Source organism: Pseudorasbora parva, chromosome 22, assembly GCF_024679245.1.
Source record: "Pseudorasbora parva isolate DD20220531a chromosome 22, ASM2467924v1, whole genome shotgun sequence".
Lineage (NCBI taxonomy): Eukaryota > Metazoa > Chordata > Actinopteri > Cypriniformes > Gobionidae > Pseudorasbora > Pseudorasbora parva.
Genome location: NC_090193.1, coordinates 23051249 through 23068085, shown reverse-complemented (window position 1 = coordinate 23068085; position 16837 = coordinate 23051249). Strand labels below are relative to the sequence as shown.

General features: G+C 35.6%; 2 protein-coding genes across 8 annotated transcripts in view; both read left to right on the top strand.

The window, feature by feature from the left end:
* Positions 1–6455, top strand: part of fmoda (fibromodulin a) — a 77768-nt gene extending 71313 nt beyond the window's left edge. For 5 of the 6 annotated variants that reach the window (XM_067431882.1, XM_067431886.1, XM_067431884.1 and 2 more), the window contains 2 exons: positions 3778–4686; positions 5771–6455. In XM_067431882.1, coding sequence (XP_067287983.1) covers positions 3804–4686; positions 5771–5922 — 1035 coding nt within the window. In that variant the 5' untranslated portion in view covers positions 3778–3803 and the 3' untranslated portion in view covers positions 5923–6455. Of the gene's footprint in view, positions 1–2829; positions 2901–3777; positions 4687–5770 lie in introns of those variants that run through there. The other variant, XM_067431885.1, reaches the window with a different exon arrangement.
* A 2439-nt stretch (positions 6456–8894) lies between these two features.
* slc6a14 (solute carrier family 6 member 14) lies at positions 8895–15472 on the top strand. Of its 2 annotated transcripts, XM_067431045.1 has the most exons (14): positions 8905–9458; positions 9624–9792; positions 10012–10143; positions 11343–11480; positions 11798–11876; positions 12969–13101; positions 13206–13346; positions 13436–13664; positions 13926–14051; positions 14137–14255; positions 14377–14476; positions 14569–14678; positions 14788–14955; positions 15077–15472. In XM_067431045.1, exons 1-14 carry the CDS (start codon positions 9396–9398, stop codon positions 15212–15214), a joined length of 1845 nt encoding a protein of 614 aa, XP_067287146.1. In that variant the 5' UTR covers positions 8905–9395; the 3' UTR covers positions 15215–15472. The 2 variants fall into 2 exon arrangements, 1 of the variants encoding a protein (XP_067287146.1); XR_010900549.1 differs by lacking the exons at positions 14788–14955; positions 15077–15472 and having other exon boundaries at positions 8895–9458; positions 14381–14476.
* The last annotated feature ends 1365 nt before the right edge of the window (positions 15473–16837 follow it).

The following is a 16837-nucleotide window of genomic DNA, read 5'->3' as shown; positions in this document are numbered from 1 at the left end:
TTAAACTGTGTTCTGAAGATGAACGGAGGTCTTACGGGTGTGGAACGACATTAGGGTGAGTCATTAATGACATCAATTTCATTTTTGGGTGAACTAACCCATTAATGCTTCAACATAGTAAGACATTTTGGACAATTTCATACTCCCAACTTTGTGGGAACAGTTAGGGGATGACCCCATCCTGTTCCAACATGATTGCACACCAGTGCATAAAAAAGGTCCATAAAGACATGATGAACCAGTTTGGTGTGGAAGAAATTGACTGGCCTGTACAGAGTCTTGACCTCAACCCAATAGAAAACCTTTGGGATGAATTAGGGTGGAGACTGAGAGCCAGGCCTTCTTATTCAACATCAGTGCCTGACCTCACGAATGCGCTTCTAGAAGAATGGTCACAAATGATCATAAACACACTCCTAAACCTTGTGTAAAGCCTCCCCAGAAGAGTTGAAGCTGTTATAGCTGCAAAGGGTGGGCCAACTCCATATTAAACCCTATGGATTAAGAATGGGATGTCATTAAAGTTCATGTGTATGTAAAGGCAGGTGTCCCAAAACTTTTGGCAATATAGTGTATTATTGTTACACCCCTAGTGAATATGTCTTCCCCAAAATAAAGTATGACCCATAGTTTTATTCTTCATTTACACAGAGGTAATCACTCAAGATAATGTGAGAAAGCATGTCTCTGAGTGATTCAGGTCACCTCTGTAGTCTGACCTCTGTGTGCTGATCACACAAATCACATATCAGCTTGAAGTTCAAAGAGGCTAAGTCACGGCTGGAGAGAGATCAGCAGGAGCAGGGACAGGGATGGCAGGAATGTAAAGTGTTTCCTGATGCTGAGTTCACCTCTCTCTGGGATCAGATCCTGTGCATTCTGGACCTGAGGCTTTTTAGAGACAATCAGGCTATGTGCTGCTAAAGTATGAATAATATTTTACAGGGCTATAGTGATAGAATCATCTGTACATGCATCCAAATAGTGTTCAGACTGAAGGGGTACTTGGGGGTGAGGATACCCATGCCGTTTCATTGTATAGAACAGGAATTTTCTGTTGCAATTCATACTAAAACTGGCTAGCTAAAGTAGTTTTTTTAGATGATTAGCTTGCTAATCTACTTACTAAGTTAAGCAATTTACAGAAATAGACTGACTTATCCTTGTGAAAAAGAAATACACTTTAGCATACTTAATATTTTTTTGACAGATAATACTTGAGGGCGAACTAATGTAATGTTTTTGGGCCCTTGCATGTTAATTGCAATTAAATAAGAATGTATTTTAGTTTAAATCCAGGTGCAATTATTGTTTTAAACACACTTTAGTAGGAAATAAGTAGATTTTTATAATTACTTATATAGCTTTTCAAAAATGGTAAAAGTCCACTGCTGAATGACAAGCATTATGGAAAATAAATTATACTTTAATGTCTATTAAATCTGGTAGGTCATATACAGATGTATTTAATGTATTTAATGATGAATTTAGTAATAATCACTGGTTACACTTTTTTAAGGTGCATTTGTTACAGAGTAAGTTTAATTTACAGTGTACTTATATTAGGGTTGGGATTTGGTTTAATGTTGGTTGCTGGTAATTATGCATAATTTACTGTTATTACTTTAGTACTTTTAGTATATGTGAGATGTGTAACAAGGACACTAAAGTGGTTACATTTTATTTTAGGGTGTCATTGTTACAGTGTAATTATACATTTTTGTACTGAATAATATAAAGTACATGTACTTACTATAGAATTAGGGTAGGATTAGGATGTGGTTTAGGGTTAGTTGCATGTAATTATGCATAATTTACTGTTATTACTATGGTAAGTACATGCAACATTAATATCATGGCTTAACATTGTGTATAACATCGTGTTACATTAATATCATGGCTTATTAGTATTAAATAAAATAAAATTACAACCACTTACTCCAGTAACTTTAGTCCTGCATTTGGAAAGTTGACGATGATTTTGTAAATGTTTTGACATATTGGCACATTAAACCAAACTAGCTATCACTGAACTAGCCAAAACATTAACAATTCCCTCAAATACCTTTCCACACCTATGGTTTTTCATGTTCTCCATTCCAAACAGTAAATAAAAGTGAAGACTCCCTCAAGACATATGGCTGTGATGGTATATTCAGGCCTGGAGCTATCAGAACATGAAGCTGTCTGGCTTTGTGTCTTGCATTGAGTCCAAAGCAAGGCACCTCTAGCACGCCACATATCTACTTGCCAAAAACCAGCTGGCAGCAACCAACCATCAAAGACCACAAAAAGAGAGGCCTCTCAGGAGATGGAGGACCTGACATTCCTCGAGACGAGTGCCTGGAGATATGAGAAACAAAAAGATATGAAGCGCACAAGAGATCGAATGGCAGACAGATACTTAATATTGGCCGCAATGTTAGCATTGACACTTCTTGTCTGTTAAATGACTTTGTGATTAATGTGATGAATATGATTCTTTTTTGAACCTGAAGCAAAAATGTATGTTGTGCCTCTTGGGCGATTCAGAGGTAGGAGTCTGTAGAGTTGTAAACAGCTCCCTCATGCACTGTTGATAGTTTAGTCAGTCTTGCCGTGAGGTCTGCATTCTCCTTAATGAGAAAAGCTTAATGTATGCAGAAGCAGATGTCCCTAACATGTTGCACAGCTGGGAGTGATCGAGATCAGCCACTCAAAACTAGTGGAAAAAAAATGGACTTAAGATGAAGAAAGGCTAGTCTTCTGTAATTGGACAGGGTTTGAGAGGGGGCTTTGGAGGGTGGAGGCAAAAAAGCTTGTAGGGGAGAAGGGGTATTTGCAATCTTTGCCAAAGTCACTCCATATTGCTACAGGGACTCACAGTGAGACAAAGAGAAGGCAGTGCCTTTGTTGATCAGGTAGGTGTGATGCTGTTTGCTACTGCCAACATGTTAGTGGAGGAGCTATTTATTTAGTTATTTCTTTTCGTGTCTTATTTTGCATTTCTGCATCAATGGAGAATTGTTGAAATTTTCCTCTTTGGATTTTGTACTGAGTGGAATAAGCTCAATGTAGCTGAATGCGGGTTGTGTGTTGCTGTTTGTTTTTGAAAGTTTTCTCTGCAGAAATAGGGTAAAGAAAGGTTGTTGTTCATATGGTTTTCACTTTTCCCCTTTCACTACACAATTTTTTAAAATACAATTTCTATAATATAACCAATATTGTTCTGGTTTGTCATGCACAAGACATACTTTTTGCCTAGTAAGGCTTTTTGCAATAATCTTTTTATCTACATGCTTTTTTTGGACCTTAGAAGTTTTTCAAGCTGCAAAACAGTTTTAAAGAAGGCTAAACTGATTTTCTGCTTTTATAGAGGTTTTGGTCATCCAGTCTGATCTGGTTTTCTAGTTTTAGATGGATTTTTGGCACTTTTCAGCTAGACAATCCAGAAGCCATGCTAGTCACCCTGCTGGGGGAAAATCAGTCTAAGATGGTCTTAGTAATTTTTAAACTGATTTCTCGTCCTGTCCAAAATGGCATTCAGCTGTTCACAGCCAAACTGATCTATTTGCTGATTTAGCTGGTCAGACAATCCCAAAACACCTTTAAAACTACCCCGGCTATGCTGAAAACTAGCTATAAATGACTATCAGCTTATCTGGGCTGGGAGGTCAACTGGACCAGCAAAGACCTCCAATCCATCTGAGGCTGGTTTTACAACAGAGTTGCCAGTAACTAAGTATATAATAATTTGAATTAATCCTATACATATTAAAATGTCCTTTCTCCCTGCAGCTGTTGAGTCTCTTGTTTCTGTGACAATGAGGCTAGTTGCTCTGTTGCTGTTGGGACTCCTGAAGTTCACATTGGCTGAGGAGAGAGATCCCTTCCATTGGCTTTCTTCTCTGCATAGCCGTGGTTACGCCTCTCTGCAGGCCGACAACACTGGGGGAGAGTGTCCCGAGGAGTGCGATTGTCCTCCAACCTTCCCAATCGCCATGTACTGCGACAACCGCGACATGAAAAAAATGCCCTACATCCCATCCCGGATGAAGTATGTTTACCTACAGCACAATCAGATCACCTCTGTCCCAGATAATGCTTTTGGAAATGCCACCAACCTTGTGTGGGTTATGTTGCACGAGAACCATATTAACTCAGTGGGCAAGCAAGCGTTTGCTAAACTGGCGAACTTGGATCGTCTGTACCTGAACAGCAACAATCTAACCGAGGTCCCATCCAACTTACCTCGCTCACTACGTGACCTTCGTCTTAATCACAATAAAATTGGCAAGTTGCCCCCCAATGCTTTCGAGGGCATGGAGAATTTAACCATCCTTTTGCTCCATAATAATGGCATCCAGGATATTGGTGGTGGCCTGAAAGGTCTGAAGTCGTTAACTCTGCTGGATGTGAGCGGTAACCAGCTCAAGAAGGTTCCAGATGGTCTTCCAGAGATGCTCCACCAGCTCTACCTAGAGTCCAACTCCATCGAAGCAGTACCAGCGAACTTCTTCAGCCAGTTCACCAACCTGCAGTATGTCCGTATTTCTCACAATGAGCTCACAAACAAAGGGATCCCCCAAAACACCTTTAACAACAGCGGTCTGGTGGAGCTGGATTTGTCCTTCAACAAGTTGGAGAGAATTCCGGTTGTTAGTACCAGTCTGCAACATCTCTATCTTCAGGCCAATCAGATCAAAGGTACAGCCCTTCTACTAAATTCTAATTTTTTGATCAATTGGAAACACTTTCATTGATTTCATTGATTTTTGTGGATATACACTTGATAAAAAGCAATTATCTCAGTCTTATTTAAGTTTTTTTAATGAAATATAATTAGATCATATTTCATGAATGTACTTATATTTGTGTAGCTAATCCAAAGGTGATGTGTGAGATACAATTTTTTTATCAACACTGGGAACTAAAACACTATAATCGATGTAATGTTAAAGGGATAGTTCACCCAAAAATGTATATTACCCCATGATTTACTCACCCTCAAGCCATCCTAGGTGTATATGGTTATCCTCTTTCAGCCGAACAGTTATTTTAAAAAATATCATTGCTCTTCCAAACTTGGAATTGATCTTAGGCTATTTAAGGAGGTTCGATATTTTTAGGCCAAACTTTGATTTGCAAAAATGGAGTGTCTATTTACACTAAGTGTACCTTATTGGCAAATGCTGTTTGCACAATCTCCACCCACCGACGTCTGGTTGGGCCAGACAAAAGGGCAAAAGATACAAGGTTGTGTACAGTTGTGTAGGGGTAAAGCATGTGGCAGAAAGTTTTGACACAAATCGACCCGAGGTTTGAATACACCTTCTGCCGAACTTACTCTAATCCTTTTTCCCATTAACATATCAGATTGGAAAGGCTTTTTTAAAAAAAATAGAAAAGAATAAAAATATTAGAAATGTGGAAATAAAGGGTCTAACGTGTGTTTATTGGTAAGGGCTTTATTTCCCTTTATTTCCCAGGTGGCATTCATTTATTAATTTTAACAAACATAATCTGTTACACTTTTATTATTGCATACTGTTTAATGTACAGCAACACTGAGGTGCAAATAGTATTTGCCAATTAATTTATAAGTATGGAAATCATCTAACTAGTGTAAATTGTAGATTTCTAAAGAAATGCTGCTATGTTCACTTAAAATTTTCATTTATTGCTACTTATACTGCTACTGTAAATAGCATTGCTTAATTGCCAAATTGCTTTATGTTTCCAGAAATGTTGAGATTGTATTTAAAACTTGAGTGTTTTCCATTTTTTTCAGAGTTTACATTGGGTAGTTTCTGTACTGTGGTGGATGTTATGAACTTCTCCAAGCTGAGAGTCCTGAGGCTGGAGGGAAATGAGATCAGTCCTGGAGACATGCCCTCTGAAGCTGCCCTGTGCCTTCGCCTGGCCTCCGATATCGCCGTGTAATGGCACTGACCAATCAACAGGGGGCTTTTTTGTTTCCCGCCAACATTATTGTTTCAAAGTGGCATAACTTTTCATTGATGTACATTTTTATAGTAGGGAAATTTATAGTGCCTTGGGATTTTGTAGAGGAATCTAATTTCCTGTGGACTTTAGAGAGAAATACAAATACAGATGGGGGGGAAGGGAAATTGAGAGATTTAGATAGGAAATGGAGATCCTCTGTAAAGATATGTGAAGCCAATCAAAAACCACATAGCCATTCTAATATGTTTTTTTGTTGGTTAGATGACACAAAATCAACATTACAGTTTGCTATTTTGCAAATGTGATTTACTGTAGGTTTGTGCAACCTGGATTCATGTCTCTTCAGGAAAGGAGTTTGAACAATGCTGTGAGTATTTATTCTACATGTGAGACAGAAGAACAGATCTGATAACAGAAACATCCTACTTGACTACATCCATCTAACTTGTTCTTTAATGTGTTATCTGATATGAAAAGTAAAACCTTTAAAATCAGTAATATCTCCTCTGATCGCAAAAAACTTTAATTGTTAAAAAACTTTAATTGTTAAAAAACTTTAATTGTTAAAAAACTTTAATTGTTTTAAGAGCAAATATATTGCATGTGAATTTAAAAAAAATGACTGAGGTCCTGGTGTTTAAACATGCTTGTAGACCTTTCTTGTGACTCAATAAACATATTATGAAGTTTTAAATGATTTGATTTGAGTATAATACATTATGAAATCAAATCGTATTTCACTAATTCTCTGTACCAACTTTCATATCTTAATATTGGTCTCATATGGTCTGTCCAAACCTGAAATTAATGTAAAACCACATTTCTGATGAATAAATCACAGCATATACAAACTGCATATTTATTTAGTCTGATACTGATATCATAGACTATAACACACAAAATGGCCCTATAATACGCCCTCCCCCACAATTGACAGAAATGAGGGAGATGTGAAGGAGGATTTTTCAGCCGGGACTTTTTACTGCGCCAAGTCGAAGTACTCTCAAAAGTGCTATTCCGCCATAAATTATAGTTCTCCTTTTTAATCCGCTTAGAAAAGTGCCCATGTTTTATTTTATGTCACCATACTAGGTCATTCAACTATTTGTGCAACTGTATTTAACTAGGGAAAACGTGAAGGTGTTTGGTCGCTTCTAACTTGATCTCTGTTTGGTACCATAGTGAATGAACTGGGCTTAGTGGGCTAAGCTAAATGCTATCAGAATGTCACCGCGCATCAGAGCGATTAAGTGCACGCACTAAGATGAGAGAGGTATGTATCAACTCATTTTAGTTAAGGGAATAACAGTTTAATATGAAAAAGCGGTGAAGTATCCCTTTAAGAGAACTAGGTACAACCCTTTTAGACCATGCGCCTTGGCGCGCTGACTGTTTTTTCTGTCATTAAACTAGCAAATGCGGATTCACTTGCACTGAGCGCTTTAGACCATGCACTTAGAATGTTAAAAAAGGGCCCTTAGTCTTATCTTACCCTTAAGACACCATTCAAGTTCAACATTGAATAGATTTTTTTCTTATTCATTTAAATGTCAATTTAGTGCTATAAATCTTATTTGTCTATTGACACATCATTTAAATGTTGATGGAGTATTCCTGTATGCAGAACGTGTAGACAGATTTAGGCCCGAATCAAGGAAGTAACCTTCAAAGAAAACTGACAGTTAGAATGTGGCTTTTGTGCTTTATGCCACAAATCAGTCACATATTAATGTAATTCAATTTACAAGTCCTGTGTTACTAGCCTTCAGGTCATTGGGAATTATTGTCACATTACACAGCTTTGAGAATGTTTTGAGGTTAATATATGTTGTTTTATTTGAGTCACCATCTGTTTGTCACAATAGGACAGTGACATCATAGTGTGACTTCAGTGAGGGGAGTAATCCATTACAATCTATTGGTAATATTTCAAATTATTTTTAGAGTATAGCGTATTTCCTTCGCATTGGAAACTCACCAGCAAAATTCTGTTTAACTGACAACCGATGACTTGTTTGATATGATAAACTAAAAAAAGTACACGAGATGTGTTGCACGTGAGATTTTTAACATTTTTGTCAAATTAACTGATTTTTGATATTTATATATATAAATGCCCTTCTGACCACAAGCACTTTTTGTAGGTGCTCACTCTAATAACATGGTTCCTCTGAAACAGGCACCGTCTTTAATGGGGTGTTTGTTTCCTTTACCTGTAATTATCAGATGAGCACTTTAATGGCAGTCAAAACACTTCTGAGCAATAACATCAGGCTGCGGCAGACAACGCATGACCTATTTCACAAATGGCTCACAAACCATACTATAATCTGACGCTTAACAAAATGACACCAAGTTAAATGCAGGCTTAAACGCAGGTGGGTGAGATGTTCAAACCTGTAGAAATGTTGAGAGTGTCGAGTTAATAAGTTGCCTGATTATTTCAGGGCTGTGCTTGATACAAAGATCTTATGTTTGCTCTCCATCCCTCCGTTGTCCAACCGTTGAGGGTCTGTGGAATGTCAATAATAGTTTTAGAATCTGCACTTTAACATGCGTTGGGAGACAAAAAAACAGGGAAGTGGATTCATTTAATCCCTGGAATCTTTTCTTGTGCATTCTTGTGATACATTTCTTTATTATAAATTCAAGGATTTGGAAACAATCAAAACACAATCAAACTTTAATTACTATTTGTCTGTGGAGTAGAAATATATAATAACTATTGCTCTGTAATACCACATTATAATCTGAACTCCAAAATAAAACTTTTTTTACGTAATAACGGAAATTTTGCTTCCCTGAAATTCCCTGAATAGCTCAGCCTCGTCTAAATGTTTACTAATAAAATGTCATTGAAAAGGGATACTCGCTAAATAAACATGAATGTCATGCATATCTAAACCTTGTGCCTTTTTTTCTTGAATCACGAGCAGGTGACGTTCATGCTGTTATGACAGAGGAAGACTGTGAAGCAACCTTTCTGAGGGAGTAAGTGTAGTTTACCAGGGGACTTGGTTTACAGTGATTAGTAGTTTATTCCGACACTCGCTTGATTCTTGGTAGAGTACTTAGTCATCACTAAAATTAGTCCAGTTTTTCCTATTTATGTAAAAAAACACACTGTATAATATTCTACATATACTATATATTTACACACTCAAGCATATTTAACTCTTCCAACAAATGCCTTTCCAACTTTCTCTGAATAAATCCAGGTAAAATGTAAAATATTGAATTAAAGTTCAGTGTTTCCATAAAACGAGATCATAATCAGTAATGTGTACTCAACTATGTTGAACACACCAAATGTGATGTTTTGTCATGTTAAAAGGGAGTAGGGAGGGGTGTATGTCACCTATATAAGACTACCATGTACAGTTTTTTCTCAAGTTCACTCGCTCAGGTTTATCCATCACTTTAGCTTTCACTCTTGAGACTGCTGAAGAATGAGGAAACACTTGAACAACATTACAGGATCACTTTTCAAAAACTCAGTTGCAGTCGAAAAGGTAACAAGCAAACAAGTTATTTGTGTATTTAACGGTGTGTTTTGATAAAGATAACAAATTGAAAAAGTTTTTTTAGACAAAAATTGTAAAGCAAGACCAACTGAAGATGTTACGTGATTTAGTAACATGTTTTTACTTATTTTTTATTGATTTATTTATTTGCAGGATAAAGATGGATCCAACAACCCAGATCCTCATGCTGGGCAGGAAGATGAGAACACTGAGAGGGGAAACTGGAGTAGCAAACGGGAGTACATGCTGTCTATGATCGGCTATGCAGTTGGTCTTGGAAATGTGTGGAGATTTCCCTACTTGGCATACAAACATGGGGGAGGTAATCAGTGCATGATAAATTAAATCAAATGTCTTAAGTACGGCATAATAGAGGGGCAAAATATAAAACTAAGTAAGATAAGCAGCCATATATTTTACATTTCCTTCATTACTTACTATAAATCTACTTGCACGGGAGCATTTATTATATGAGAACAAAATCATTTTTAAAAACATTTCTCTTATATTCCTCTCTTTTTTGAATACTTTACATTTTTAGGGGCTTTCCTCATCCCCTACACTATCATGTTAGCTGTTGCTGGCATTCCCTTGTTCTTCATGGAGAGCTCTTTTGGACAATTCTGCAGCCAAGGACCGATCAATGTTTGGAAAGCTGTGCCTATTCTGCAAGGTAGCGTACACTGAAAAAAATACTTGTACTGCTTGTTCAAATTGCTTGGTTAAAATGAGCTAAAGCAACACAATTGCTATACATTTTCTCCTAACTTAATTTGATTGTGTTCAATCCACTTAAATATAAGTCAAATTGAAGTTTACTTAATCCATTTGTGTTGTGTTACATGAATGATTTCTGTTGAATTAACTGAAACTGGGCGGGGCTTGTTATTTCCCAGCATGCTTTGCGTATGGCTAAATCAAGATAGTACATGTTGTGATTTTATATGTAAAAGTGTTATTTTATTGTATTTTTGAGTAAGATGGGAAGGGGGAGACTTGATTGGGTTTAATATAATTTAATATCCAATTATGTTGGATTCATTAGAACAATTTAAATTACAGTGGATTACCATTATGGAGGAGAGTGGAGAATTTTCTTAGACTGTGGACTAATACAACTAATGTCATAACGGCTTTGCTGAAGGAGCTTTGAAACTACTTAACCGAGTTAATTCCATGATGTTGAAGTTATGTGAACAAATTATGTTTGTTTAACTTAATTGATTCATGTGGGACAGATGTACAATTAAACCATGTAAAACCTTTTTTTTTCAGTGTATGAGCACTTTAATTGAAACCTAAAGGGATAGTTCACCCAAAAATGAAAATTCTGTCATTTCCTCACCCTCAAGGTGTTCCAAATCTGTATAAATTTATTTCTGAAAACAAAAGAAGATGTTTAGAAGAATGTCCGTAACCAAAGTGTGGTATTTTTTCCCCCGTACTATGGAAGTCAATGGTGTCTGTCATCAATTGTTTATTTACCCATATTCTTCAAAATATCTTCTAAATGATGACAGAACTTTCATTTTTGTGTGAACCGTCCCTTTAAAGTTGGTAGATCCAAAAGCTTCAGAGGTATTTTCTTGGAAATACACCAAGGATTTAGGTTGACTTTTACTGTAGTTTTTGAGCTCCACTTATGTGGTAAATGACTCAGGGCTAATTTGTACATGTATTAAACCAACCTTGAGATATTATGCTAAGGACAAATACTTTGCCGACACATTTAACATGCTGATTGCATATGCCCTCAGGACCTTTATATTAATGTTTAAGGAGGTTATGCAAATCAAGTTCATGCTTATATAAACAAATGGATTCAAATGTGTCATTTTTATCTTAAACATATCTTTTTATGATCTGTTGTAGGTGTTGGCATCACAATGATGCTGGCTAGCACTTTAATGGCAATCTACTATAATGTGATTATTGCATACAGTATCTACTACTTTTTTGCATCTTTTCAATATCCTCTCCCCTGGAGTGTCACGAACTGCAACTCAACAGGTTTGTTATGTAGTCTCTTCTCTTCTAAATAGGCCAATGTTGCTGTACCATGACTTTTTGCTCAGATAATGAAAGTATTTGGATTTTTCCAGATGAACTGGCTTTTTGAGGGAAATTAACCCTGTGAAAAAAAATATCTAATGGGAACTTACCTACAGCTGTGTTAATGATAAGTGCATGTAACTATAACTAGTTTAGATCTAACTACTGTCTTGCCTGTTTAAAGTATTTATTTATCAAGATAAAATAATTATAGTTCAGTAAATTGATGTTTATCCCTTATGTTATTTCAACGGCGTACTCCGTTTCTTTTGCAGCACTGAATGTGACTGCTGAGAATCAAACCTGCCAAAATGAAATCTCAGCAGGCCAGAGCCTCAGTGAGAAATACTGGGAGTAAGTTGACATTTGTTTTTATACAATACCTGCTTGTCAGTGAAACCAGAGTTTGTTGGCACAGTTTTTGCTCTTGGATAAAACACAGACGTGTTTAATATCACAAAATGTATCCTAAATTTGTGACTAAATTATTATTTTGTGTTGTGTCAGGTTTTGGAGGAGAAGAAGGTTTTTCTTGTTCTTTCCTGTTTTGAAGTATTTCTTGTTGAAACAGGAAGTTTAGGCGTTTTGTCTTGCCCTTTGATGTTTATAAGGCAGTCATTTTAAGATAGAAGCAACAAATGCACAAGATAAAAATGTAAAATGTTAGATTTGTTTTAAACCTAACACCACACAACTGATCTTACAATCATTTCTAATATTTTAATAATTGTATAATGTTGGTAATGATAAGCTACTGTTTTTTTTTCAGCAAGGGTGCAGTGATATTAAAGACATTTATAACATTATAAAAGATTTCTATACATTTTCTGGAAAAAGGCTGGAAAAAAAGGTTTCCACAAAATAATAGCACAACTTTGCACACTTTGATAATAATAATAATAAAATGTTTCCTGAGCACCAAATCAGAAGAATCGTGTGAAGACTGGAGTAACCACTGCTGAAAATTTTCACTAAAAATATTTTAAAATTGATTAAAATGGAAAACAGATACTTTATATATATATATTTTTTGTTAAAATTATTTCACAATACTACTTATTTTACTGTATTTTTTGATCAAATAAATGCATCCTTGGTGAGCATGAGAGACTTATTTGAAAAAAAAAAAAAAACATTTGACCAACCATAAAGATATCTAGTAACTAACATTAAAATAACTCAAATATACAGTATGTTAAAAAAAAAAACATATAATTTTGTTCTGATTAAAATTTTACAATTATCCTCACCTCAGTTTGCTTTAATTAGTCTTCAATGGGTTCATTTCACAAGGGCAAACTTTCAGATGTTAAATGTAGAAAATAACCCTGTGCCAAACAAGATCTCTACTAGAGTACTACTAGACACAATACATTCCCTCATGCATGCATTGTATGCAACTGGGTTCTTTCGCTGCAATTTTTTGACTGAATTATTTACCTTCAGTGAGGTGGCTCTTCAGCGCACCAGCAGTATGAATGAGACAGGGCCGATAGTATGGCATCTGGCCCTCTGCCTGCTGCTCGCCTGGATACTAGTCGGAGCAGCTCTCTTCAAAGGCATCAAGTCCTCTGGGAAGGTTAGTGCATCAATCTAGAAACATTACGTTTATTCTGTACAATAAATTGTATTGAGACGGCGAGAGCATTTTGGTTTCAATTTAACATAAATGCTATGTTTCAGGTGGTGTATTTCACAGCTACTTTCCCTTACCTCGTCCTTTTTGCCTTGCTAATTCGTGGTGTAACTCTGCCGGGAGCGAAAGACGGCATTGACTTCTACATTGGTTCAAAGTCCAACCTCACCAAACTGGCTGATGCTGAGGTCTCTAAAGATCTAAACACAATGGTCTAACCGTACCGGAATACACATACTGTAAATCAGACAGCTAATGGAGTCTGCATTTATTGTAGGTTTGGAAGGATGCAGCTACTCAGATCTTCTTTTCTCTCTCCATTGCCTGGGGTGGTTTGACGGCTCTGTCCTCTTACAATAAGTTTAACAACAACTGCTACCAAGACTCAATCATTGTGTGTGTTACAAACTGTGGCACCAGTATCTTTGCCGGCTTCGCCATCTTTTCTATCCTCGGACACATGGCGCATGTCTATCAGAAACCAGTGTCAGAAGTCGCGAATGAAGGTAATGTCTGAAATGTGTTATTTGTCTTTTTTTAGAAATAAAAAACAAGTAATCAAAAGTGTGTATTTGCTGGACAATTTAATTATTTTACTAAAAAGCAAATAATAAAGTAATGTGTCATGAAAGCCATAGTTTAATTTCACAATTTTGAATTGTGAGATATGAACCTTTATTTTTATGAGTGTACATGAGAATAACAGAATAACATGAGAATGAGTACAAATTATCCTTATCCTTATTAAGTGGGAATTTATGTTTTAGGTTTTGGATTGTCCTTCATTGCATACCCTGATGCTATCTCTAGGATCCCCATATCACCCCTGTGGTCAATCCTGTTCTTCTTTATGCTTATTACCCTTGGCTTGGACTCCCAGTTTGCAGGAATAGGTAAAGAAAAGATTTATAATAAATAATTACAAGAAAATCAGTACTCAAATATTGGATTTGATTTTAAATCATGATCTGTTTACAGAGGTCATCACCACTTGCTTTCAAGATGCCTATCCCAAAATTCTGAAGTCCAAAAGGGGACTTGTTACGACAGCGGTCTGCATTGTTCTCTTTCTGCTCGGCTTGCCGTGTGTCACTGGGGTAGGCAAACCATTCTGAATAGCGCTGATTGGGAGGGTCACATTTTTTCTGAGAGACCAATTCACCATTACAAAATGAAACCAATTGTACTTTTAAAATGTTTTCAAATATGTTTTGAAAGGCAGGAATATACTGGGTGAATTTAATTGACACATTTTGTGCTGGATGGATTCTCCTGGTTATTGGATTACTGGAGGTCTTAGGTTTATCCGTTCTTTATGGTAAGTATATATTTGTAATATAATAATAATACGCTATCTTCAATTATTGTTCTGTTCTTTTCCAAAATGTATAATGAATTGTACATTTTCAGGTGGTAATCGTTTCATCAAGGACATTGAGATGATGATTGGGGCCAAGAGCTCCCTCTTCTGGTTATGGTGGAGAGCTTGCTGGTTTTTTATTACCCCAGTGGTTCTTTCTGTATGTAAATTATTTTTATATAAATTATATCTAATGATATAATAATGTATAAATAATGTACAAATAATAATAATGTAAATAATGAATTTTTATTTCATTTTAAATGCAGATTATTCTTGTATGGTCTTTGTATACTTTTACGGCCCCCACATATGCCTCAATTCCATACCCGGATTGGGGCATTTCCCTGGGCTGGTGTATGATTGCATTTTGCCTCATGTGGATCCCTATTCTTGCAATCTGGAAAGTGTACAAAGCTAGCGGAAGCCCCTGGCAGGTAAAGTAGAATGTTTACATTTATATCTGTTGGGGTTAAGATGCATGTTAACATATCAGTGGTGCATTTTATTCTTTAGTTATGTACTATTCATTATGATTTCTTGGATTTTGCTTTACAGCGTATCAAAGCAGCCTGCTCACCCACAGAGGACTGGGGTCCTTACTTGGAGTGTCACAGAGGAGAGCGCTATTGTATGAGAGACGGAACTGATCCAAATATATCAGTAATCTCTAATAAAGTCACTACTAGGTTGTAAAAAATGTTTAGCACAATTGTAACAGTTGTAAATATGTAGCGCTATTCTCTATAATTTAATGACGAGATAACAATGTTGTAATATATATCATTCAATTCCCTTTGTTTGATTGAATTGTATTCTATTTTTTGTTTGTATGTTTTTTTGGATTTTATTTTTTATGAGAAGTTTGTATGTTTACATATATCATTTTAGGTACTCTTCTTGGAAAATATAATATTTATGTTTTTAATGTCCAAATTGATAGGTAATATTCATATTTATTATTATCAATTAAGTAAATATTTATTATATATATATATATATATATATATATATATATATATATATATATATATATATATATATATATATATATATATATATGAAAACAAATTTGGTATAATTAGACAATCAACTGAATGATTCTGCATCATATATTGCAAAAAATTGTATAAAAAAAAAGGGGGTAAGAAAACATTTATGGGGTAGATATGATGCATATTGTTAATCAGTGGTGCAAAGTATTACAGTAAATATAATTATTGGCTACTTTGTAGTTTTACTGCGCATCAAACATATTAGCAGTTACTTGTTCCATTTTGCATGGCACCTAACTTTTCTGCAGCACTTTATTTCTGCTACAAAAGAAGTCATATTTCCATCTACATGGCATTGATGGCTTTGTCCAAAATCACCCCTATACCATCAAAAAGGGCATTATTTGAAGGGAAAGCCATATGTAGTGGTGTCCGAAACCATAGTGTACATTAATGAGTGTACAGCTGATGTACACACAAACAGACTGTCTGAATTCATTTTCATTCACTCTGTGAACTGTGTTCGTGGACTATAGGTAATATTGATTGAGGATTTAGGGGGTGATTTCGGATTCAGCCTTTATCTTGTGCTTTTTGCCCTTACTCACCCAAACTTGTCAACACGGCTGCTTTATATATAATACAAGTGCATTAGCATGTAGTTATGAATCACAGGTGCTTCATATATGAGATGAGGGCATGACTGCAAAAAACCAGCCCAGTGCTGCCATTTTATTATTTTATTTATCTGTTATATTGAGACCTTTTTGAAGGTTATTGGTTTACCTGTGTCCTTTTTGTAGATTTGTAGATGTTTAAAAGGCTGCTGTGGCAACCTTAATTTATTGCAATGAGGTCTTCCGTTTTATTTCAATTATAGAAAATAAAGGTGATTGCTTTCTTTACAAATCAACTGTTTCTTGTTTTTGACTGTCATGTCTTTTGTGTGCATCTTTGAGCCTACATTGAGTAGGAGTAAAATACATAACTATTGTTAAAAACAGATACTCTAAGACTAAGAGTTCTATTGGAATTGATGACTTGTAACTTTTTATGGAGTAATTTTCACTGCAAGATATCTGTACTTTTACTCAGGTTTTCAGGTACTCTCTGTTGTTAAAAGTATTTGCATAAACCAGAGCATTATGATTTTTTAGTTTTTTCCAAATAAGTGATATATTCTATAACATTCTCAGGAAACAGTATATTTGCCAAATGTTATTTTACATATATTATACACCATATTTTTTTTTCTCCGGGAAATGTTACCATATGTGAAATCTAGAACAATCATTTTTAACAGTACACTCAGACAATACAGATT

Bases quoted from the DNA above. Each gene is read 5' to 3' on its own strand.
- slc6a14 (XM_067431045.1), top strand. From the start codon at position 9,396: ATGAGGAAACACTTGAACAACATTACAGGATCACTTTTCAAAAACTCA. The intron at 10,144-11,342 runs GTAGCGTACACT...GATCTGTTGTAG, and splicing joins AGCTGTGCCTATTCTGCAAG to GTGTTGGCATCACAATGATG. The intron at 14,256-14,376 runs GTAGGCAAACCA...ATGTTTTGAAAG, and splicing joins GCTTGCCGTGTGTCACTGGG to GCAGGAATATACTGGGTGAA.